The sequence below is a fragment of the Haliaeetus leucocephalus genome, unplaced genomic scaffold (genome assembly GCF_000737465.1).
Source record: "Haliaeetus leucocephalus isolate CR32 unplaced genomic scaffold, Haliaeetus_leucocephalus-4.0 Scaffold555, whole genome shotgun sequence".
Classification (NCBI taxonomy): Eukaryota; Metazoa; Chordata; class Aves; order Accipitriformes; family Accipitridae; genus Haliaeetus; species Haliaeetus leucocephalus.
The window spans coordinates 18,512,407-18,539,447 of NW_010972991.1; the positions used below are offsets into that span (position 1 = coordinate 18,512,407).

General features: G+C 37.9%; 1 protein-coding gene across 10 annotated transcripts in view; it reads right to left on the reverse strand.

The window, feature by feature from the left end:
* Positions 1 to 27,041, reverse strand: part of VPS13B (vacuolar protein sorting 13 homolog B (yeast)) — a 484,692-nt gene that overhangs the window by 457,454 nt on the left and 197 nt on the right. For 7 of the 10 annotated variants that reach the window (XM_010577053.1, XM_010577052.1, XM_010577051.1 and 4 more), the window contains exons 2-3: positions 26,260 to 26,437; positions 18,540 to 18,683 (exon numbers count right to left, since the gene is read on the reverse strand). In XM_010577053.1, the coding sequence (XP_010575355.1) occupies positions 18,540 to 18,683; positions 26,260 to 26,406 (291 nt within the window). In that variant the 5' untranslated portion in view covers positions 26,407 to 26,437. Of the gene's footprint in view, positions 1 to 17,896; positions 17,991 to 18,539; positions 18,684 to 26,259; positions 26,438 to 27,041 lie in introns of those variants that run through there. The other 3 variants (XM_010577055.1, XM_010577054.1, XM_010577056.1) reach the window with 2 other exon arrangements.

Here is a 27,041-nt window from a genome sequence, read left to right on the forward strand (position 1 = left end):
GCAGAACACTCCACTTAAATATGTTCTTGCTTTCTGCCTACACAAGATTATTATTATTATATATGTCTAAAATGTGTTTCTTCAAATGAAAAAACAATAGTATAAAATACAAACATCCTACACATTAAATACACCACGTATCATCAGTATTAAGATTTTGAACCAGATACAGATATCCAAGAATATTACGTATTCATAAAATGTGAAGTTTCATACACCAGACATTTTAGATGGGCAAAAGTCACAGGTCAGGCATCAAAAAATGAGCAAAAGTCAAAAACACTAGAAGAGGGGGGTGGGGAGGGAAGAGTACTTAAAACAAGGGAGTAAGCAGGAAAGGAACACAATGTGTGTGGTGCTGCTCTCTGTCTTCAAGCAGAGCAGGACAGGACAAAGTTTAATAGGAAGGGCACCACCACTCATAAAAGCTCAGTCCTACCAGACCACGCTTCCTTCATGTTACAGTGGTATCTCACAGGCAAGGGATCTCTTCAGAACTGTTAGCAGCAATCCCCACAGCTTTCTCACTCCTTGTGGCGCTACCCATCCTTTGTTCTAGAACCAGCAAACTGCCTCCCAGTTCTTTTCCACAAAAGATGAAAAAGGAGTGCATCAGATTGCTCTCTGCTCAGGAGAGCTCAGAAGCCTACTAAATCAGAAATCATGAAATACCAGTGTCAGCAGATTGTAAAAAATTACTTCAAGAGCTGGGATTCATCTTCTATGAGCAAGCAACACACACAGGACTTGTATCAGTGCCACTGGTGCCAAGGACTGGATAAGATCTTGGTATAAGTATAATCATCAGAATGGTTTAACAATGGATTAAGACACAAAGCATTAGTTTCAAATTAGCTGTAGTTTACGCTCAAATAGAGTCAGAACCATATAATTGCACCCCAAACTAAGAATCTGTGGGCCAGAATCATCAACCTCTAGCCAGGTCCAGCATGGCCAAACGGAAGATGAACACTCATCAGCCAGCAATACTGAAGCAAGTCCATTCCTCACCAAATACTAAAACACTGGCCAATTCAGTGCAGTCAGGCCTCTGTGGTCTCATTACCTTGATAGCTGCTTTTAGTACTAGATCAAGATGAAAACTGGTGGGAGAAAAATCATTTCATTGGAAGCACCAAAGTTTACTTTCAGATTTCTAAAAAACTGTATTTTGGTATTTCTGTTTCAAATAAAGTTTTCCAACATTCCTGAAAGCAACACAACTTTACTTTGTGTGATCAAAATATTCTGCTCTTTTCACACACCAAAAAACCATCCACCTGAAGTGAAACGTGGCCATGAGACACACTAGCTCTGGGTGTGTCCAGCTCTCCAAAAGAACATCTCCCTGGTGGTGCACTGTAGCCACAGGACTCCTGTACTTTATTAGGCACTTCAGTGAAGAAGCCAACGGCAATGCTTCTGAGGAATCACAGCCAGAAACACAGTCCAGAATGGAGAACCAGACATCCAAGCTACAAGTCACAAAAAAGCAGCAGTTTAATTAGATACAACTCAATACTGAACAGTCCCAAAAATGTGAGGGTCCTGCTTTGACAACCAGGAAGATACTGCACTATGTTCTTCCAAACTCAGTATCTTGTTCCTTTTTTTTCAAGACAAAAGAGAAAGAAAGGCTAAAAACATTAGTATTTCACTAGAAAGAAAACATCATTTTGCAGAAATTATGTTTTCATCAAAAATGTCAAAAGTAAACTGACTGTGCAGCTGTAGCATGCTCTTTTTTCAAGTTAATTTGGGTCATACAGACACTGATAGAAGTGAATCTCAGCTTTTCCAACAACTATATGCACAGTTCACTTGGGTTTACTTTACTGAGAACAGAAGTGCTTAAACAATCAGTATATGAGTAATAAACCACAGTTTTATAAGCCACATTTATGAGTGGAATACTCTTAGATATGTAATAAATGATGAAAGGATGAGAGTATCTTGACCTTTAGATAACAGTCTTTAGGAGGGAAAGTTAACTGCAGAAGATTTAGCATCATCAACAACCAGAGGGCTTCAGATGAAAAGAACTGTTGTATACGCATAAGTAGATAAAAAAAGATGTCCACTTAACTCCATGCCACCCAATTGCTTTCAACTTTTATACGGATACAACCATAGCTCATTTTTGTACAAGTCAAGCAAAGTAGAACATCCTTAACAGAGCAGGAAATGAAGTTTTATTCGTTGCACAAAATAAATCAACAAAAATGTAATGTCTGTTGATGACAATGAAACCACTAACATATGCACTTGGGACTCTGATCTATTCTGTCCACCAGATGCTCCCTCCTTGTGGAAGGCTGGTAAAAAGAATTAGAGAGTTCACTGTGGCTTAAGCAGATTTTTCTCATGCTGTTAAGTATTTTTCTAGAGTTTTACTGCAAAAACTTAATGTTCTTCATGATTGTAAGCAAATATCTAGGATGAACAACCTATAGCCCACAGGCCATATGCTGTATGGCAGGACAATTCATCTAGCTTGTTCCCTTTGCCCCCCTCTCCTAAGAACCTCAGCTGCACACCAGATGACTGCACCGGAGCAGGCAGCCTGCTCCCCACAACCATTTTATCTAGGAGGCTCGTAGCCTCTCCCCATCATACAATAAGCCCATATTTAAATGCATGCTGGGAAAAGGGTTGAAGAGCTTCCAGGAAAGATGGCCACTTCCCACTGCCAGAACAATAAGTTTACCCCACAACCCCGTCACTGTCCACATCTGAGGAGCATATGGGAAAGAGGACCATCGGGAGCAGGCTGAATGAATAGTATGGAGTCAGCAGCACACTTATCCACCCTCTTTCTCAGGTCTTCATCAGGCCCTGCTAGGGACAAACTGCAGGGCAGAAAGCTTGAACACCTGGCATCCAGTAGAGATGCAGGAAGGCAGAGGCTTCCAGAAGGCAGCAGAACTACACACATATACAACACCATCCAGATGATAGTCACATACAGAAAGTGTCCCAGAAGCCATGAAATATGACACTCTCTTGCCAATGGGAGTAAAAAACAAACCTAAGAGCAGCCCACCCACCCAAAGGACTGGAACACAACTGCTCCCCACAGTAGACAGCAGAGCAGCATCGATTGCATTGATCAGGACACCACTCAGCTCACAGAACTGCATGGAAAACCACTGTGGTTCTTTGAAAAGTAGTCCCTAATTATCAACACAATTCTAAAATACCAGGACTAATGAGCTTTGGGCCTAATTCTAAGTAATTACACATTACTGCTGCTGCAGCAGCTGTTAGGTCATTTCAGGGAATTCTACGCTAACCTGAAATGCTGAATAATGCTGACAGGCGAAAAGGGAAAAAAAAAGGGGGGAAAAAAAAAAGAAAAAAGGGCACTCCACTATCTCATGAAACCAAAATGCATTTTCAGCTTTAACTGAAAATACTTACAAATTAAATAAATCAAATCAATAGAGCCCTTTACATGACAAAATCTTCCAGAAGAATGATTAATGCATATAAAATAAAAAAGGGTAAAGCAGCTTTGTGTTCTTCATCCTCCAGTTAGGTGCAATGCATAAAGACTTAGATTGAAAAAGGACAGCATCTTACAGCATTCTGGGCTCTTTAGACCTTTGCATTTTGACAGATAGCCCTGCTAGACACCAACTAGTCCAAAGCTGATGGGTGCCTGGGTAAAGGAAACCAAGTGAGGATCCTCAGTAAGCCCGGGTGATGCTCTCAGGACATGGGTTTCTCAGCAAGTCAGAGACAGAACCACTAAACAAACATGCCAAAGAGAGCAGAGGAGAAAAAAAGAAAGAAAGAAAAAAATTACATTTCTCAATAGAAAGATCAAGTTTGCTCCATTTTCTCCAGAAGCAAAGAAATAAATATTTACAGCTAAATTCGTGTTTATTTAACAGTGGGAGTTAAACTAAGATGGATGACTGAGACAGCTGGATGGTCCAGGGCATTGCCAGCAGCACGGTACAATTTCCCTGGCGATCTGTGGCCTGTAAAAGGGTAAGACAGTGATTTCTTCCTTAAAAAAGAAAGTGCACATTTAAATCTGAACAAATACCCATTCTTTTGGAAAAAGTGCAGCTCGGTCAGATAGAGTTTATTGCCCATAAGTGTTCAAAATAAAACACAATCTATATTGGTTGTGCATCAAAATTATTTAGCAGGAGCCACTCTTTAAGTGCCGGTATTGTAAGGTAAGTCACAAGCACTAGGTGAAAAAAGGGAATTTTTCTGCTTAAGTTCAATAACTGTATCTAATAAATTATAATTGAATCACACCCTTTCAGAGAAAATACCACACTTTCCAGAAGGAACAAGCTGTAATTTCAGAGCACACTTTGTACTTGAAAGAATTAAGAGTATTTTGTCTTTTGGAATTTTAAGATACTTTTACCAAAGGTGGATAAATTACAGGTTTTTTCCACTACAAAATCTGTAATCATGCCCACTCCGAAATAGTAGGTTTTGCTATAATGAGGAGCTAAAACACATTCCAACAAATTTAACTATGCTTTAATCTATCAACAAACGAGGAAAAACTACTTCCTCTCCAAGGAAATATTTTTAAATGCATTACCTCACCTCATTCCCTGTTAAACCATACCAATCCAAACTCTTCACCCGACTACATGAAACAAAGCTGGATTGTAGGGTCCTGATTTGATGTCAGCTGGATTGGGACAAACCTGGAATTACTCCAAAGTAAATCAATTGAGGTATTCCAGGCCCACGCCAGGGAAAGCTGAATCAGAATCTGACCCTAGATTTCTAGGAGTTATGCCAAAAATTATATATAAATCCTTTCACCCTATACCTTAGAACAAAGACACTGACTATTGGCATTGCATTTCCTTGCTGTAAGTAGCTCAGAAAAAAAGCTAAGTAAAATCAGTAAAGATACAAGGATTACTCTTAATCTTTCTATGCTATACACCTGTATCTACACAGCAGAACAGTTTCTCTGTACTTTATAAAGAGAAATACACCACTTACATGTTACTATTTGCATTTGCCTTAGTAAACCTATTTTCTGGAATATAAATCAGCGAGGTTGTAGTATCTGAGTTTCACCTCTTATATGTACTTGCCCATCTGCAGAATTAAAGTAAATAAATACTTTTGCTGGTTTCTACTTTCAGTAATAAAGTGTATTGAAAAGACTAATATTGGGATTTTTTTCCTATAAACTTGGGAAAAAAACAAAGGTCTGTTCTGAAATGCAATTCTGTAGCAATAGTATTGCAGCAATCACTGTGTCTGTTCCTGTGCAAATGGGTTCCTTTCCAAAATTCAAGAATACATACCATGACAACACCTCCAATTACCAATTCACCAAATTAACCACAGCAAAAGAGAAACCAAACAACCTTTTCTAGCTGGTGCATCACCATGAACAGTGAAGACTTCTGGTGCGGCAACCTTGTTCTGAAAGCAGCTGGTACAGGTTTGAACCCTGAGCTATGTTAACAGCAAATGCAACTTGGCCTTATATTTGAAATTCAGTTTCATCAATAACATACAAGCCAGCTTCCACTCTCCAAATGCCTTAGTCCACACCATAAGGATGGAAAGGGACTGTGGCAGGGAGGAACGGGTCTGCTGGCTGTCTAACACAGACTGATTCAGTTAGTTACCCACCCAGGACTATCCCACAGGACAGTTCCTTAAATAGATGAACTTTTGTATCATCCTCTTAACTGTCTCCATAGATAGTCTCCCAATACATAAATTTACAGATACAGCATTTGTATTATGTTTTTAAGTGTTGGCACTCAGGATACTTATACATTTCCAAAATCATTATGTATTAACACACAAATTTCTGGCAAGATGTGCTATTTTCCCTGCTAATTTTGATGTGATATACTTGTACATATCTGTATGTGACAGGCAGTATCAAAGAAAGGTTAATAAGCTCAGAAGCATGTGTCATTGTATTCAAAACAGTCACTCTGAAGCAACTCCAAAGTTGTGCAATTAGTAGTTTTCTTAAGTTTATTCAAAATGCAATAGTTTGTTAAATTCCACTGTACCTCCATGCATGACCTGCCAAAGCAGATGTGTTTTGGAGGTTAAAAGTCTTTGGAGTGCAAGATACTAAAAGCATGAGATACAGAGCCAAAGACTTATCTTCAAGGGGACCTATGTCAGGAGTGAATTTCCAGAAGACCTGAACAGCCAACAGCCCTGTCACTTTCTGGAGGTACCAGTAAGTTTGATAAGTTTTCTCCAACATGAGCACTGGAAGTTGATTTTAGAAAATTCATGTACTTAGACAGCTACACACCCTTCATACTCATACATATCCCAGAGACAGTAAATAGTTTAAATTTAACACCGGTAATCTCAACTGAAATATATAAGCATATGCAAATCACTAGTGTTAACGGGAGGTAGTAATAGCTTTTTCTACCTACTAACCTGTTGACTTTATTTTTTAGAAACATACCACGTTAAGCTGCACTAAAAGCAATTCTAGTGTACTCATATTCAAATCCACCACAGCTTTGAGACCCACAATGTACTCCGAAGTTCTAAAACGTGAGTTACAGTGGTCATCACCGCATTAACTCCAGTATTTAACTTATTATGTCATCCATTTCCTTACTATGATGTTGGTTTGCTATAGGTAATCCCTTCAATTCCCTAGCAGCACAGCCACTTCAAAGAAAAAAAAAAAAGTACTAGATACTATCCTAGCTGGTACAGAACAAAACTATTATTTACATTTCAACAGCGCACTAACTGGTGTTTTGCCAAGAGTTCAACCTGACATTCAGTTTCCAAGTTCATTTTGCAGCCTAGAAATCCCTTGCATATCTTCTTTCCCTTCTCTCTCCACACAGCAAATTCAGCTGATTTGATCTATAAACAACCATAACATTCACAATCTTAATGTAAATTTTCTAGAATATAGCTCTACTAGTATAAATACTCAGTCTGGGGTCTGCAGTTTCCTAGTGGTTACAAAACATGTGAAGACAGTTCATGAAAGAACTCCAGAAGAAAAAACTGCTTTAGTTTGTTTGAGGGAAGGCAGCAACGAAGTTAAATACACATTGACTACCATTCATCTGGGCATACGTGACAGTGCCTCCCCACAAAAGTCAGAAAACAGCTCTTCACTGCTATCACTACCTTACTAAAAAGTGGAATAACAGTGAAATTATGACTATGTAAAGCAACTGTTTACCTATGTACTACGTGCTATTCCTATTTCCTGTCCCAACTGTTCCTCCTTACCATCAAGCAATAATGAAATGAAAAACATGGGAAGCTGTCTTTGGTATGCATAGATACAGACACACATATATACACACACACAAACTAAAGAACCAGCTTTCTACATCCATACAGCACAACAGGTAAGTAGGTCTGCTGCTTCCTTACTTGTTAAGTAACACCACAATCCTCCAAGCAAGGGAATCTAAAGCAACAAAGTAGGAAATAGGGAACTACAGTTTTAAATGAGTAAAAGCAGCAACATCAGCTTCCTCCGAGATGAAAACTCTTCCTCTCCACATGGGCAACACTGCTAAACTGTCAACTTTTGAACTACTTCACAGGAAAAAATGGGAATAACAACAAAAGTAGGATATGTATGGATGTTAAGTGTCAAAGAAATGTGTAAGAGGCAGCTCACTAAAGTGAAATTGTATTGCCGGACAGAACTCATACAGAGATGAGCACAGAAACATGATTACCTGTGCAGAAGAGACAAACACCTGCTTTTGGTTAAAATAAATCCAGATTTTGTTAACACTGGCATTTGGTATAGGTTTATAAGTTTTCATGTGCATGACTAAAGAGAAATGTGCATATTTGGGGGTCAAACAGTTTTACTGGCTGTTGGCATACATAATTTGATTTCTAATTTTTTTTTAATGGAACATAACTTGCCAGTAGCAAGTTACAGTCACATACCAGAATCAATTTTAGAGAATGCTATGGAAGTAAAAATAAAAGAGGAAGGGAGGAAAGACACAGAGAGAGAAATGGGTTAAAATGACTGTTACTTGTGCCCTATTTGATAACAATAAAATATTCTCAACTACATGCAGGTTTCCACAACTAAAACATGGTGAAACACTTCAGCCAGGACATACTCCCAGCACGGCTTGCAGCTTCTATGCCAACAAATCTCTACTCTTAATATACTCCAGTTCTAGGGAGTCTCACAGATTGATATCTAGCTCTTGTTTTCAGAAACGCTAGCCCATGTGCAACAAGCTCATAACACTTCAATTTTCAGCAAATGAAAATAATTATTTTCCATCAACAATGATAGTAGTGAGAAAAATTTTATGAACATGTTTATGAACATTTGTTGATTTAACGCTAAATTTTGAGATTCTGAATTCTCACCATGTTATTTCTCAATCAACTCAGTTTTGAAAATGGATCCAGTCTGCTCCTTCACTCTACATTGAGCTGAAACTGCAGAGTGCATTGACATGGCATCACAACAGACTGACACCAGGTCTTGAATATCCTCTAGTCCCAGAAGACAACTCTTGGAAGAGGAAAAAAAAGCATTGGCTATCATTCACTTCAGCAGGTCAGCTGATAACCACTCAATATATAATTTAGTGCGATGAGACTGATCAGACAAGAATGCATTTAGACAACACAGCTAAGCAGAGCTGAGCCTTTCCTACACTTGGTGTCTTCTCTGTATGCCATCTTTGGTCCCCACCGGCTCACCCAGCAAACTAATTCAACCCACTAACCCAGAACAAAGAAATCAAGCAACTTCATCACCTTCTGAGGGCTGGTTCTTTTTTCTGCAAGATAAGCAAATTGTCCAATTCACCTCACAGCAAGACACATGCCAGCATGTGGGAAGAAATAGGCTAAAGCTGGAAGCAAGATCGAAGGCACTGAGTGAGCTCCATCAGCCAAGTAAACTGAAGGAAAGACTACAAGAATCAAGACAAAATACTCACAAGCCTGAGAAAAGCTGCTGAGATATTATTGCACTAGTTTGACAAAATCATATTTTACAGAACTTGGGAACACTGACAGAGGAAGAAGAGACCTAACATGGAAGAGTGAGGAGGTTACAAAAAGAAGCGGAATCAACTTCTACAGCCAAATATCAAAGCACAATTATAGCTAAACTGGAGTTCTAAGTAGAAAGGAAGAAGCCCACATTTTCAGCGTTTAAAAAAGAAAGAAAAAAAAACTTAGAAATAAAAAAGAAAGAAAAGAAAGAAAAAATAGGGAATAAACAAAAATCAAGGAGGGGGAAGTGAAAGATTAATTTAAAAGTGTCTGCCCAAAAGCCAAAGGCTTTAAAAAAGTACAAATCAGAAACACATGTCGCATAAAGCACTGATTTCTGCTGAAATACGATCCAGAAAACTGCAAGCCCCATATCCACATCTATTTTAGAACAAACCCATGAAATAACTGTGTTCTAGTAATCTGCTCTGAAGAAAAAAAAATAATAATAATTTTCAAAGCATAGGAGAAAATAATAATAAACTACTAAAACTGAAATATTATGACAGATTCAAGAAATTCAGCGCTATGCAGGATTCCCCAAAAGATTCATACATGTGGAAAACTACTCTGTGTCCAAAATCAGGATTATATCTTTCCAAAATACAGCATCCTGACAAGGTTCCACAAAAAAAAAAAAAAAAAAGAGAGATTTCTCAGCTAGTCAGGTGTTCCAAGGCAAACAAATGAAATTCTTCATGTAAGCATGCTACCCTCATCTGATTAAAGTATGTATTTAGAATTACCTGTAAAGGTACAAAAGCTTACAGGACCACTACCCACTACCCCAGAAAAACACCTCTCCCCTTCACATCCATCAGGTGACTTTAATCTCTTCTCACCTAACCCATTTGTCCATTTGCTTGCACCAGCCTTCCTCCATGTACTACTCCTATCTACATTATCCTTTCCTCTTGCTACTTGAGAAAGGCAGATCTCCAACTGATGTTCTGCATAAGACCAACTAACTTCAAAAGGCATGCTCCAAACACGTTTCTTGCGCTAAGCTAGCAACACCATAAATCTGATACAAATTGTGAAGTGCCTACTTTTGCAAATATACCTGGAACACTACAGCAAGTCAGAGAGGACTCCAGAAGAGCTCTCTTGGAAACGTACATATCCTGCAACTATCCAGTTAACTCAAACTTTACCTGCTAAAGGAAGAAAACTGGAGCTGCAGTCTCTGCAGCTGCAGGGTTGTTTAACAGCCCATAGAAAGTTCATACATTAAATGACATACACAGCTAGCACGACACAAGCATTTGAAAAAAAGCTCAGCCTCTAAACCTGGGAGTTAAAATGAAGTTCATGTGCACTTATACGTATAAAGAATCAAAACATTAATGTATATAACCCATGTTTATACATAAGTAAATATATTTCTGTCCTTAAATTTAAAGGACAATTAAGCTGTCTTTTTGGAGGGCAATGGCTTGTTTAAAACTTGAAAGTGTTATTTCCTCTTTGGAAAGGCCATGTTTCCGAATGCACAACAGACATCTTAAAAAGTCAATGAGCCAGTCTAAGCCAATATAGCCAAACAGTAATAAAAACCAAATAATCTTTAATTCTAAATATTTAAATTCCAGAAAAGCAAAAAAAGCAATTTAGAATAGATCACAAGAAGCCTAGTCCATATGCCTACAACAAACCAATTGTATGAGTGTACTAAAAGATACAAAGTACCACAAGTCATGACAAGGCAACTAGGGAACCTGAGGTCTTGAACCTCAACAAAACCCCAACAGTTGGCAGGCTTTATTACTTCTGAAGAAAGTCGGTTTTAAACAGCAGTCCTCCACCAGTACAGCAGCTATAAGATAATATGTCCATGTCAAATTAGCTTTACAGCTACGAGCACTACATTATGAAGACTGCCCTTGAACCATTTTTTGCAAACTGAAGCAAACCATCAGTTTAGAAAGAGGTAGCTCGGGACAGAAGGAACAAAAGAACAGGAATTTTAGAGCTAGACTTCTAAAATGTTAAAAGCAGAAACTTCTTGCTCTCTACCAGTATTGGATTAGGTTTCCACAGCACATAGGAGAACAAAATAAACAGCAGCAACACTATGAGGTATCTACACAGGATAATGAAACCTTGAGGTTTGTCAGTAGGAAGGACATAAGGACTTCACTTGTTCATGCCTAAGAAAGAAATTTCATGATGACAATCTGAAGTGCAGCTGCACTGCTTAGTCTTGCCTCTGTCCGTTACCTTCTTTATCACTGCATCCTCATATGCCTAAAATTCTTCCAATTTACTCTGAAGTCTTCTTGACAAATGATCTCATACCAAAATGTTCTGCTGTTTATACAGAGTTCAAGACACTGCTGGAAGTAGGATATGAGTATTAATTTGCTGTCTCCTGTCCACATCAAATATGTAAATATCAAGCGCTGGTATTTGCCTGTAATATGGGACCTCCTTGACTACCACAGACAGTTTTCCTTTTTCTTCTAGTTTGAGAGAGAGTACATTCTGAGAGCAACTCCAGACTATTTGCAGAATGTTTGCTACTTAAATCATTATAAAAATGAACAGAGTGATAAAAATCTATCATTCTGGAAGCTTAGATTATGCTTTCTTACCATGTAAACTTTTTCCTGAACCCTTGGATAAGATGAACATACAAATTTACCACATTCTCAGAGGTGCTTTTATAAAGGAGGAGAGGGGAAAATAAAAAAAAGTGGTGCTTGCATCATGTCCATAAAGAGATGTTTCATGAGATGGCTACTGTCACAGACACGCTAACTATGAAAAGCGGAGAAGCAGGCATTAAATGTGGGTTAGACAGACTTTCTGAACCTAGACAGCCAGAACAACTTCTGAGAAAAAAAATCAACTGGTCTAGTGGGATTCACTGTGCTCTTAATCTGAGACGACACCATGGCTAGTGATCACAGAGTATTGATTCTATTAACAACTCACACAAGACAACCATTCTCATTAATTTCAGTTCACCGCTGGAGCACAATTACCATGCTCCTAGAGTATATTTTCCTTTTAGTTTCACCCAAAAGGGATCCAGCTTATTAGTTCTGAGACCATCCCACAATGGAGGTCAAAGCACAGTAAGCCTAGGCAGCCAGGAGATTTCTTCAAAAGCACAAACTTGATCTGAACTACACCACAAAGAGGTATACAGAGAAGGTTTTGTTCAGAAAACAATGGGGAAGCTGAGAAAAGGCAATATTTACTAACTAGATACTATTGCTCCAGCTGCTTACAAGCACTGGAGGGAAAACTGTAACTACACACACAGCTCCTGGCAGATTCCTTATCTTGCAACACCTACACTGAGCCCATACCCTTGCCTTGCACTCTCTTCATTACACTTAAAATTTGCAAAGTGCATCCATTTGAACATAAAAAAAACTATCGAAAATCATTGGTGTTACACAATCTCAATACATTTTGTAATAATGACCAGGCTGATTTTAGAATCATGGAATCATTTAGGTTGGAAAGGACCTTTAAGATCATAAGAGTCCAACCATTAACTGTTTTGACAATATCCCTCTTCAAATGAGCTGCATTCAAAATCTGAGCTCCTTAGTAAGAACACAGCCCCAACTACATTTTTGACTGCTTTTCTGTTCCTGAATCTGCTACCACAGTAAACATGCCTGACACAGTGTACTTGGCTTCTCTTTTTAAAGACATATAATGTTGACATTTGCAGGACTAAATATTTCAATGAATGAAACTATCGAGTTTTAAATCTTTCTAATAGCATTTAATTTTCAGCCAGTTGGAGAAAGTGTTTCGAAGACAAGCTGGCAGAAAGAAAGGAAAACTTGTTTACACCTTTCACGTACATATGTACTGTCATGATAAAAAACTGGGAAAATGTTACGATAACCAGAAAGTTCTGTTACAGTGGGCACTCATACCTTCCCTGTCTTCCTTGGTTGTCCACTGTTTGGCTGCTTAGAACAGCGTCCTCCTAGTCAGATTCTTCTCACATAAACAGTTACATGTATTCTGAAGATACTGGGACAGTTTATCATGCCTTGTTCCTATGGGTGTTCTCAGAAGCTAGGTACAGCACTGCCAATGAAGATGTCATCCAGTACTGCATGGAGCAGAAAGCGAAAGTGCTTACTATCCCAAGTCTTGTTCTGTAGCAGAAACACCTAAAAGCAAGGCTCACTCACACAGACTAAGCACTAGGATTGGGTCAGGATTGCTCCTCTATCTTTGCCTGTAGGCAGCACACCAACGTTGGAAGCTCTGCTAGGGGCCAGCACAAGCACAGAAGGAATCAAGTGGGACCACTCATACCTCTCATAGTAATCAGCTTCAGACATTTGAAATCACCATGACTTAGCCCTGAAAAGGACTTCAAAAAGAAACATGCTGACAAATTCACATGAAAACTGTCCAAAATTACTAACATGGTAACAGGCACTTAGGTAAGCAAGCCAGCTATTCAGGTTGAAGCAACACAATGGCAGTGGAAGGACTTCTACAGCTAGAGCATTAAGAAATGTGCCCATAGGTGTCTGAACAAATTCACAGCAAAGGCAGTTTCTTCTTTTTGCAAGCAGAATTACTGCAATCTAAAATGTCAGATACCTTGCTTTTAAAGTCTTTTCATATGAAACTGCTTAGTAGAAAAAAATAGGTAAGTTATATAGTCACTCTTGCTTGCCCGGCTAAAACATATGAATATTAATCCAGCTTTAAGCAAAGCTGTTCAGTACCTCCTCTTCAGCCACTCACATGAAAACCCTGGAAATACAAAGACAAGTGTCTGAACCAAATGCTGCAAGGCCTTCTCTAGCAGCTCTTGCAGCCTGCCTTTACTAATTCCTCTACTGAAAGAATAAGTTTAATAAATGTTTTTGCAAGAGTTTTGTGGGACATGGTATTTCTCCCTCAGAAAGATAATATCCTTTAAAGAGACTCTCCTACCTAAAGCACTTTTCACATGAAACAATTCATAGAAAACATAAGAACTCTTCAGACTGGAGCTCTTGACAGAAAATGGCATAAAACCCAAACAAAGGCTCTGCCAAACCTTCCTGAATCTTTGGAAAAGATTAAACTACTTAAAGTACAATTTAGACAAAGGAATTTATTTTAATTAAAAGTAATAGGGAAAACTGTTCTTGTTACTTATATATACTTATTTGTATGCACACACACACAGAAACAGATAAAATTCCCTTTGTTATATTAAGCTATTAAAACACAAATAAAAGCAGCATGAACTGACTGCTTAATGATGAATTTCATATTCATTGTTAACCTGAGATTATGATTCAAAACTAGCTGATGACATAGCTTGCTTCCTATAGGGCAGCTCTCAATTTAATCTTCACCTTAAACTTTGCATACAAGTGTTAAAACTCAATATCAGATTTACTGAACTAAAGATACCACTGTGCAAATGCATAAGTACCAAATGAAAATATTTTAAAAATAAAGACCTTGAGCTTCTCCATGAGCAAATGAAAAGCAGAAAGGTGGGTCAATAAAGGCAGTTAGTCCTCTGACTTCAAGTCTTACCACATTTTTGCTGTCACTGAACAGCATACATATACACTCAAACGGAGAAAATGGCACCGGTTGTCCATACAGCCACATTCAATTAAACTACTACAAGCCAGATGAGAAGGAGAAAAACAGCAAAGCACTGCTTCAGACCTGGAGCTAGCTTTACCACCTAAGCAAAAACTTTATATAACTATACCCTCATCAAACACAAGCCTCCTGTCTTCACTTTCAAAATCCTTCATAACCTGTCTGCACACCAATCTACCATCTCAATCATTTCCCAGTCAAGATCAATTTCTGCTTTGACCATTCTTTGATGGCAGTCTCTACTGATTTTCAGATAAGAATATGACAGTATGCATCTGCTATTCTGACAGTCATGCTTGTGGGCTGTTCTCCACTGTCTCCACAAAGTTGTTATATTCCTTCAAAACCTCCTTCATAATGCCTCATAAAAGGAACAGCGTTTAATTGCCTGTATGGTGATCCAAACAACTACTTGATTTCCCTGTGCCCCTGTAAGTGCTTGTATCTAACAGTCTTCCCCGATTCCATAATTAGTTATCCTTGGAGTAGACAGAGTTTTCATCTTCATACACATCAGCATATTACTGATGCACTGCGTTCTGGTTAAAGGCAAGGACTCAAAAGTGAAGCAGTAATACAGATACTGCATTTCTCTTTGAATCTCCTCATTTGCATCAGTTCCAAGACTAAAAACCACAGAATTGAAGGTTGAACATAAAGAAGATTAGTCTTGTGGTTAGTTATAATGTCAGGAAGGTGAAAGAAACAGACACAGGCTTGTCCTTCCCAATTTGCACAGTCTGAATTTAAAGCCTCTGGTTTGGGCACAGAGGTATTGTGGCATGGAGGGGGGAAGAGAAATGAGCAAAGAATTTCAAAAAGCTTTAAAAAAAAAAAAAAAAAAAAGAAAGAATTTGGATAGAAAAGGAAAATGTTAAGAAAGGTCCAACAGGACAAAAAAAGGAGAAAAACTCTAGGAGGAAAGACAGCATCAACAGAGGTTTAGCAAGGGGATTTCAATTCTAGATGAAAGTCCTGAGATTTAATATAATACTAGAACTTTAACCATCCTCTAAAACAATACATAACTCTCATGAAGAACAGTCTCATGAGAGTCAATTACCATAACTTATCAAATACAAGTCAGGCAAACTTCAGAGCCACATTTAAGTGCTTAAGAATACATTTCAAATCGTACTTACCAACATATTTCATTAATTTTATAACATCATATATGGTCATACTTAGAACTCAGTGCTGCATAAGATTACATTCAGGAGCAAAAACACAGGCACAGTTCCATTAAGCTGACAGATATCAAAAAGTAATGCAAAATGCCTCCCACCCAATTTCTACTTCAATTACTGGCATTAACTAAATTCATAACCAAAACAGCACATACAAAGCATGTTCAATAGAACACCACTTTAATCACTGCAAAGTTCTGTTCCTGATGGACTTAAGTTTCATTTTCTTATAAAGTAGCCACATTTATTTAACTTTCTAGTTTTAGAAGTGGTAGTATCACCTGTAGAGAAGGAAAGGAAGAAAAAGCACAGAAAACAGGGGAATAGCAATTACCTTCAAAATGCTCAAAGTTCAAAATTCACTAAAAAGACCACTAACTCTACACTGTGGATTTTGTATATCACTGGGTGAACTTACCACTTATACAACATTTCTGCTTAGAAAAGGAGATTATTAGCATAAAACTAGAAGTTGAGCCATTACCGTCTACTCCAAACTTTTCTATCAGCTGAGGAGATGCTGCAATAGCATAAACAACAAAAAAACCCCACCAAACTAACATTGAAACTGAACTAACAATGACACAGCATCAGAATAAAGCACAGATGTACAAAAACATTCCCGGGGACTGGCACTCTTCAAAAACATACAAAGGGAGAGAGTTTTTTGCTCACAAAAATCTCTAGGCTCCACTGGACAATAGCTTCAAACAATGCCATGTATTTTAATCCCCACACGTCATCAAAATAAACGTTCTTTGAAATAGCCCCTTTCCAAAGAATACACAAAGTTGAGGTCAGAAACTTTACTTTTTCTCAGGTGAAATTATGCATGTGCTCATTAGAAGTTTCAACTGAGGGGGGAAATGCACGATCAAGCCAATAAGTTTGAGAACTAAACTAAACTTTCTTGCTAATTATGCTCTTCACCGATATGAAGTTCTTGGCAGAACAGTTCCAGTTGGATCTAAATTCAATGAAAGGTCATTTTTCTACCATTTTCCACAGAAATATTCTATTTCATTCAGGTTTTTCATTCACTGACTACAAAGACTTTTATGACAATTGGTTTTAGCCAAGTACACTGTTACACTGGAAGTTAGAACACAAGAATTTGTCAAAACATTTTCTTTTTATAAAACACTTTCAAATAGTAATTCAAGAAATAAAATTCAAGCTGTCAACTTTTTAAACCATGTCCTCAGAAAACAGCACAAAAGTGTTTTCATTTACATTCTTGTTAGTCAAAGGTAATCCTTCTACGGCACAGACCCAAATTTTACCCTCCTGAGCGTACATACCACTGAATAATTTGTTCAAATGTCAGTTGCAATTTTCAAAAATCCTTTCTTGCCTCTGAATCTTAAACATCTGTAACAAATAATTGTTTTGAGAGGGCTTTACATTTGTGACACTTGACCTTTTGCTGTATGCACCACAAAATTTAAGTTTCAAATACCATGCAAGCAGGAAATCTGATCATTCCAGCAGTAGCCATCTGCATGGTCCAATATTAAATATTAGTTCTGGGTTGCACAAAGTCATGGGCTACAGATCTTCTTCTGCAACTTCTATAATTAGTTGCAATTTGCTGCTTCTAAAACACATTTCTCATGGAACATCTGGCCTCAAAATCTTACCTTAACATTGGAAAAGTACTTAGCATTGGCTGTTGGTGTGCGTAGATGTGTGTATATGCACATACGCACATAGATTAAGTGTAACCACAGAATGCAAGCATATGCTTTGTGGGTGGCATACCTGGGACTAGAGATTTCTACTCCAAGCCTTTTAGCCCTGGAACTGTAAAAGAATATTACAAGAAATATCAAGCATAAAGGAAAATTTTTTTTCCAATGTTCTTGCTGGCTCATATCTAATTATTGATTTTAAATGTTAACAACTCATCAAGCACCCTACCAAACACTTGAGAGCTTTGAACAAATTGAAATTTTCTTTTGCATGATCCTTAATATAACTGGAGGACTCTGTTGAAATTGAAATGTGAACAAGGCCTTAACAAAAAAAAAAAAAAAAAAAAAAGAAAGCCACAAAAACCCTCTAGAGTTAGAGCACCACTGACTAAAAAAACAAGTTCAACATTAACATACCCAAGTACTTTTTGTTAACTAAGTTAGACATGTAACAAAATTGAGCCACTGCATATTTCAGCTTCATTGTGTCAGAAGGAAATCTTTCCTGAGCCTGTGAAACAGCATAATGGACAAATCATTGTGAGCAAATAAACAAAAGCCCTTTGAGACCCTTACATGTAAGAAGTCTTCCAAATACACTCAAGCAAGTACTATAACTTCTAAAGGGAAATGAGAATTACACTCCAGGATCTTTAAAGCATTCCTTCAATAATAACAACACATCTTTTGAAAAATGCCCAATGCTCAGTGGTAACACACACAGCTGTCAAGCAACCAGCACTGCTTCTTAGGAGGCAGAAGCTTGAAGCACACAGGATGCTATATTCCTCTTGAAGTCCATTTCTTGTCTAGTCATAGGAAAATTCTGGCAGAGCACTATTAACAAGCTTTTACATCTGCAAGAACATAGCTACAGCTAATAAAGAATTTAAAATAAGCATAAAGGAAGATACTAGCCACGATGAGAATAACAACATTAGCCTCTTGGAAAATAACAGGGCCCGCAGCTTCACATGCCTGATTCTTCAGATGGCTTTAAAGAAAGTGACCATTCTCATCAACCTCTCCATGTTAGAAAAGCATTCATCAAATTTCTTACCTGAGCTCCATCCTTTAATTTCAAGATGCATTCCATTGTATTGATAGTGATGACAACTGGTTCCGATCCCAATTTTGTCCATGGCACATGAATCCGAAGTTCATGAATATGCCCACTTAAAAAAGTAAATGGTAGTTTCAGCTCCTAACAACAACAAAGAGATGAATTAAATACTGAAATATATCAAAATTCAAGACACATTTGTAACTTAAAATTGTACAGTTCTAGCATAAAACATAATTCAAAATTTATTCTCCCTCTCCAAATCAGCAGTGTCCCATGGGGCTTGGCAATTGGCTTTATAATCGCTTGCACGCTTACATTACAATTAGTCTGTTCAAAGAAGACATTTGGATTACCAGGTCCTTGATAATAAAAGACAGTTTAAAACCACATCTCTTGCGTGAAGTAACTGCAAAGTGTGTCACTATTCAAGGAGCAAGTAGGTATTAACCAGGTGAAAGTAAATACATTGATATGCAGCCTGCATTATTCCAAAGAACATAAATTTGGAACTAAACAAACATTGACAAAGCCACAGCAAGGCAATTTCTTCCAAAATATTTCAGTACTTTGAGTTGCAAGAGCTCCGTGCTCTTAAGATCAGCCCATTGTTGCCCCATTCACAAACTGCTCAGTAAATACAAAGTTACTAAATTCTTCATTGGCAAAACCTCCTCACCAAGGCCTACCATGGATGTCACACTGCTTTAAAAACTGGTCCAAGTCAGTCCAGAACTCCTAACAAATGCCTGGCACTCCACCCAGTCAATGCATAGATCACACCTCTATAGGACAGCCCCAGTGAGCCAGCTGCTGTATGCAGCAAGGCAGCAGGAAACAAGGTGCCAAGGTTTAGATAAATTCTTTGGATACAAAGTGTTGAAATTTGCCCAGTAGCTTCAGGGGTTCTCCTGGGAAGCATGAGCTTAACATTTATCAGACAGAACGGTCAGGCTAGAGACCTGGGCCCAGGACTAGAAATCAAGACTTAGAATAATGAAAATAGGTGCTTAGTGCAAAATAAAGAAACAATATTTGATATTATGCCAGAATTTTAAGTCAGCGTTCTCAATACTAAGTATTCTAATGATGAGGCTTCAATGATGATACATCTTCTTACCTTTCTGATCTCCTATCCTGGCATTTTTGGCTATAAAGTTTTAAAGTTTTAATGGGGAAAAAACAATGGATGTCTTCACTTGGAGTTGCTTATAGCTTGGTGTTTGCATCTTCATCTTAGATGCTTGGAACTAAAGGTGGAAATCTTCTCAGGTTGAGAAAGAAGTGAATCTAAGTGTCCTAGGTGCTCGGTGATAGTTTCAGCCATTAGAATACAATATTTTCAGTTGGAAGGGACCTACAACAATCATCCAGTCCAACTTCCTGACTACTTGCGGGCTGACCAAAAGTTCAAGCATGTTATTGAGAGCCTTTTCCAACTGCCTCTTAAACACTGACAGGCTTGGGGCATCGCCCACCTCTCTAGGAAGCCTGTTCCAGTGTTTGACCACCCTCCCGGTAAAGAAATGCTTCCTAATGTCAAGTCTGAACCTCCCCTGGCACAGCTTTGAACCATTCCCATGCATCCTATCCCTGGATACCAGGGAGAAGAGATCAGCACCTCCCTTTCCACTTACCCTCCTCAGGAAGCTGTAGAGAGCAATGAGGTCACCCCTCAGCCTCCTTTTCTCCCAACTAGACAAATGCAAAGTAAGTCCTTAGCCACTCCTCGTAGGACATTCATTCCAGCCCTGTCACCAGCTGTGTTGCCCTCCTCTGGACACATACAAGGACCTTCGCATCCTTCTTAAATTGTGGGGCCCAGAACTGCACACAGTACTCAAGGTGAGGCCGCACCAACGCTGTGTCCAGTGGGATAATCACCTCTTTTGACGGGCTGGTTATGCTGTGTTTGATGCACCCCAAGATGCAGTTTGCCCTCTTGGCTGCCAGGGCACACTGCTGACTCATACTGAGCCTTGTGTCAACCAGCATCCCCAGATTCTTAACTGTTGTGTTCTTTAGTAAACTCAGGGACATAAAACTTTGTTCAGAACTTCAGAATTTCCCTGGCAAAACTGGGCAACCCAGGGCTTAAGCACCTTTGCACCTTGGCTCAGTTTAGGTACTTATATGCTTCGATTCAGTACTCCTATGAATGAGTAGAAGTTAAATAGAGAAGGTCCATGAAACTCTGAGGGAGGTCAAGCAAGCAAGTTGCTAGGGAATTTCAAACATCCAGAAGTGGATCCAGAAAGCCTGTTTTCCTGCACTGCTTGACCCTAGACCTATCCCTGCTGTATAGAAGTTCTACACGAATAAAATTTGAGGACAAGTGGATTTTGCATTTCGTACTTGACATATATTATAAAGTCTACCTATAGAATATTTCTGTGAAGCTAGTTAAGTCATCATTTGCCTAACATCTTGAAACCATAATCAAATCTTAGTGACATGTTTTCATAATCAAATCTTAGTGACACATTTTGAAAGCCCACTAAAATTTTGATTTTTCTAAGTAGTTACCGCATCATAAGTTCAGAGTTGAAATAACCACTATTGCAACTGTGACAGGTTAGCATCCTAATATAGCCTCTAATTATTAGTCACCCAAAAGAGAAGTCAACTATTCTTACACACAAATACTGAGCACCATCACAGTGACAACAGCTGTTAATAGGAGCAATTTTAAGGAACACTGTCTCCATTCTGCAGCTGATACCTCCTCAGCCTTTCTACTGGTACTATGAAAAAGTTCATCTTGCATCCAAGAGCTAAGATGAAGTATATTCACTGCTGACAAAATCTTCAGAGAAGACAACTACACAAAATTATAGCTCTATCTTTTTGCAAAGTACAGCTTTCAGTATGTAAATTAGTTTTAGGGGTTTAATGAGCTTTCATTAATGAAGTTCAAAAAAAACCCACACCTGTCTCATGTCAGGGAAACTCTTGAGTCCTACCTTGGCCGTGCTTACGCAAAGTCACATTTCATTTCAAGTCCCCATTCCAAAAGATGAGAGTTACAGACTTTCTCATAAAAACAGTTTGAAGAAAATTGTTAGTTTGTTTTTACAAAGTGTTTTTTCTTCATCTCATTCACTAATGTACTGTAGTATTTCAGCTAAAAGCCTCTCTCCTACTAAAAATTCGGCCTTAGGCTTACAATCAACACAAATAAAATTTTAATCCAGACAGTTTCGGTTAAGCCACTGAAAAGCAAGTACTGGACAGTTTAGCTACAGGGTTGCTACACTAATCACACAATAAAAGTACCTTATGTCCCACAGCTTGGCGGGGGTGGGGAAGGGGGCACAGAAATAAATTATCAAAAACCTGTGCAATCCAAAAATACATTACAACTTGAGAGATAATGTTTTCATGAATCAAGACAGTAAACTATCACTATTAACAGTAATAGAAATAAATTCCCTTTCCAGACTCACAGATACTTAATTTATGTCATTCATCAATACCGCAATGTCTGTTTAGATCCTGACTTGTGTTCACAAGTGTAAGTTATGAGTTTACTTCAGAAGGCATTGTAGAATAGATCTTTTTCCACTATTTGCTGGATAGATTTAACATATTCTCATTTTTGTCTAGTTAACTGTAAGACAGAAAGAAACAGAAGTAGGAATTTTTTCTAAATGAGGTGATACAGCCAAATGCACAGCATATTTAGAAGACACAGTTCTTCTTTTTCAAAGGAATTTAGACACAGATATTGTCTGACATTATCCTAATTGCACAAGCAAGTTTCCTTAAAGCAATGCAGAGAGATCTTTGTTGTGCTATTTCAGTAGACAATACAAAACAAATGTGTGCCAAATTTAGTAACTTGCTCATAATACAGCATAACAAAGACCATTTTTATTCTTTCCCTTTCCTGTGCAATCTTTCCCCTTTCATTAGGTACAGCATGAAATTCTTAATATATCTTTTGTACTTATGACTGATTAGACTTTACATTTATATCATATAAATCCTTCAAAAAATTAAGATATGGCTGAAAATAAACTCCTGGGCTTGACACATAAATAACTGACCACCATCATGCAAGACTGCAGACTAGATGATCATAATTCCCCTTGCCCTAAAATACAAGACTCTCCCAAACTTTGGGGCAATAGGCAAGTACTATTTCTTCCACAGCAGTATTAACTCAAATACCTTTTGTTCACATTCAAGGCTGTATTTCACAAGTAACCCAGTGGGACATAACACAGACACTTACAGTAAGGATATTTTAATGCTTTCATTTACCTAAAATTATTTTAAGTACACTAGCATTTTTCATATTTCTTTCTTTCTGAATTATTTCAGATATAAAAAGTCCACATGAATAAAACTCAATAATCTTTAGATCAAGTTCTTTGTCTTCCAATCAAAGGCCACTTCATCTTTCCCTTCTGAGTTTGTAAGACAGCTAACATAATAAGCTACAATATTGTGGAAATATTCACAAGCAGCAAAAAGAGCTTGCCAAGTATCTTATCTCTTTGGTACCACTGTGTCAACAGAAATATTACACGCAAGCTAGTTACCAAGTTCATAGGTAGTTCTGTTACCTCTGGTACCATAGTGACTTCACATAAAAGTTGCCAAAAGTGCTTAAAAGCCTTTTCTATAAAGCAATATTTAAATATTAATTTTAAAGTTTAATTACAAAATACTGTCTTGAAATAATTTTTGTACGATGTGCCAGTTATTACATGTAGATGGAAAATTTCTTGGAATGCTTTGTCTTCTAGAAATTGAATCACCCAGTACAGGAAAAAAAACTAATACCAAAATTCTATTAGATTTTATCTACAACTGAAGATAATTATTATAAAATTAACTGGCTATTCAGAGATTGATGTAATTATGTACAAAAGTTACATTGTACCTAGAAGGTTAAATCTGAATACAAACTAATACTCAGCTTTCACTACAGAACTGATCTTGTCAGATAAGAAAAAAAAAAAAGGTGGGACAGGGGAAGGACAGACCCTAAAAGTTATTGCAATAACATTCAGCTTAGTTTAACGAGAGCATATAAAACATACATAAATGTATGTAAAAACATGCAAACTATTTTCAGGTACTGAAACGTTCTCTTTGGGTCTGATGAATCTTCTATGTCAACAACTATATTACACCTGATTTCAAAAGGTATTGGTTCCAACTTGATCCCAAAAATAAAGTAAGATCTTCTAGAAGACAGACAGCATTTTACACTCTGTTCTCATCTGTCCTTTGGGACTCTGTTTGGTGGCCCATAAGAGTACAACATGACATGGGAACACTAACATCAGCTGAAGTGCAAGGAGTGAGGGGAGAAAGTATAGACTTGTTCCCAAATCTGTGATAAGGTGCTTTGTCCAGGTAGTTTGGCACCTATGCTAATGTTCCCAAATAATCCCGTATAGTTCCACAAAAGCTGGAATTCTTTGAAAATGTTTAAGCCTCCAGACAAAGATATCTAGGGTATGTGCATTTGTATCCAAAGCCTAAAGTATGAAATTAAGGCCGCATTCATGCCAAATAAGGAGCAGGGAACCAGGCTGGGTATAACAGCCCAGCACAGAAAGGATGTTAGAAGGGCTGAACAGTTAAGGTGACTAACTTTGGATATTATTAATCCATCCAGGCAGAGAACCCAAATAAAATAATATATACTGGTAATTTCTGGGTCTTTAGTTTTTCAAGGGAGCTCCCTGCCAGCTGCAAAGGCTTGGGGATGTTGTATTACCACATACTACATACTCAGAGTTTTGATAAGCAGGCATAAAGCAGCATCCCTTCCGCAAAAAAGAGGACACCCTAAATACAGTCTGTGGGTCCAGGCAAGTTCCAAAGAACAATAAGAGCCAAATTAGGATCACTACATTTCACATAAACACACAGCCAAATAATGTAAAAAAATGAATCAGAGCTAAATTTTGAGTTCATTGCATATTCACATGCCCATTCAAGCTGATAAGACATGAGCACAGGTATATATGGCAACATTTGCCTCTACAAGAGCCATGACATTAACAGATTGCACTGGATATTTATGTACCCAGCTGATATATAGGCAGACAAAGATGAAGCCAGGGATCACTTACCAGCAAACTGCAACTATTTGAAAGGGAGCAACATAGATGATGGTAGCAAAAACCTAATAGCACCAGTTAATATAGCTAGTTTGATATATCCATCCCAAGTCATCATTTATTATTAGGACAAAATTTCTCTCTAGATGGTATAGCACTGGAACAGTTTACCCAAAGAGGAGGTTTTCACAACCAAGATAGGAGATTTCAACACTTAACTGGAGAAAACAACAAGCTGACCTGACATAATGCTGGCAACAGCCCTGCTCAGAACAGGAGGCTAGACTAGATGACCTCCAGAATTCCCTTCTAATCAACCCTTCTTTGATTCCATAAAGAGACATTTAAAAAGGCTTTGAATATTCACAGGAGGAACACATCCTACATGACTGAAGTCTAGTATCCACATCATCTGTATGGACAAGCTGTACCAAGAAAATGAGGAATTAAAAGACTTGAGAGAAAATACAGAGGCCACCACATACTTGAAGGAAGACAAATCAGGCTCTTTACAGAAGCACAGAAGCGTTTGAAAGATTGTCTCCTCTTCCAGAACAAGTTCAGAGACTTAATTAACCATAAATCTCTCTTTCACATTTTAAAAAGTCTCCCCTGAGAGAGACCATGCGGTCTTCTCAGTCTACTCCAATGCCTCATAATCCAATTAAAACATGAGAAAATTTTCCTTGATGTCCAGCCTAAGTCTTCCTGAGTGCAATCTATTCAATTCTTTCTTGTCTCATCCATATAACTCTTGCTCTATCTTGTCTCACCTTATTTTATTCAAAATTAAAAACACATTCCCTGTCTATTTCATTCTTCTTTCAATGGCCATATTGTCTAAATATCCCATTATTTTTTGCTGCATTTCTCTCAGTTCCTTCACTTGGACTACATCTGGACACAGGAATCTAGCTAAGACTCGCTACACCACGCGCAACAGAAAACAGCTTTATCTGTCTCACACACTCAACTCCTTAAATTGTCAACTCAGATAAGCATAGAAGGAGATGGTCCCTCCACTAAGACTTAACCAGTTCATATTGACAGCAGGGTCCAAATTCTATATCAAGTGTTTTACTTGGTCAAGCTTGTCTTTTTAAGGCTAAATTTTACAGAGCCCCTGATCTAATCCACACAAACCAGCTGATCAAATCTGTCCCTCAATTGCTCTTAAGTTTAATACAACTGGAATGATGAAAACTGGAATCATAAAACAATATAGAGAACACAAATCTGTGTTAAGTATGCATAATTAAAAAAGACATCCTACTTTACTTCATGACATTTTGAATTGGTTACTACATGCAATTAGTAAATATGACTGGAAAAGCAATTTAGTTAATCTTCGTACTGTAAAACAATGGTTACAGAAAGAAACATGTCCACAAAAACGCCTTTCTCTTCACACCACAAAACTTACAGAATGTGCAACAAATTACCATTCATTACTAAACAAATGGCATGGAATTAATGCAACAATAACTAAATGCAGAGAGAAAAAAAAGGACTTGCATAAGAAGAAAAACAGTGAGCACTAAATGAACATTTATCTGTGCAGACCAATCTAAATTATTTGGTCAACTTCTTTTAAATCAAAGACACAGACTGTAACTACTGTAAACATAACATACCTGTTCAAGTACATCCAACTTTAATTCAAGTTTACTAAGTACAACATCTCCTCCCCAGAGTGACAACTGTAGATCTGAAGGCTTCAAGTTCTTTATGTAGCGATTCACATAACTCATCAAAATAGGAGTTACATAGGACTCCAGCATTCTGGAAGATTTCTGTATTACAGGTCAAGCACTAGGAAAAAAAGACAAGGCCATGAGAAATTATTTATAGATCTGTCAGCCTAATTTTCAATAGAGCAACAGTCACATTGTTCAGATGTATGAAAAATTATATTTCAAATTCTGCTTTCTAAACATATACATCTATATGTAGAGATACATATACTTACATATGAAGATGAAATGTATACCAAGATGAAAGCACACCTATTTGCATTTACGAATTTCCAGGTTATATACATATATATCTATATCGGAACTAATAACTGGCTTGCTCACTATCAAAAGAAAAACTAAGCCAAACAAACCAAAAAACAGAGAAGAAGGAGGTCAAGCAGTCTACCGCGCTTTCATATAAAGTTTAGATGACAGAAACCCTGTCACTTTTAGCTGATAAAAGTCCACACTAAAACATCACCTGAGATACACCTCACCGACCCGGCACCTCGAGTACCGTGTACATAGCAACAAATGCCAGCTTCGTGCCGCCCTTAACTCTAAGCAAACCAATATCCTTCATAACCCCAGCTGAAGTTACATTAACGCTTGCCACCACTCCCCTCCCACCCTTCCCAGCACCCCCGCCCTCCCTGCCGTCCTGAAGAGACCCTTCCCCG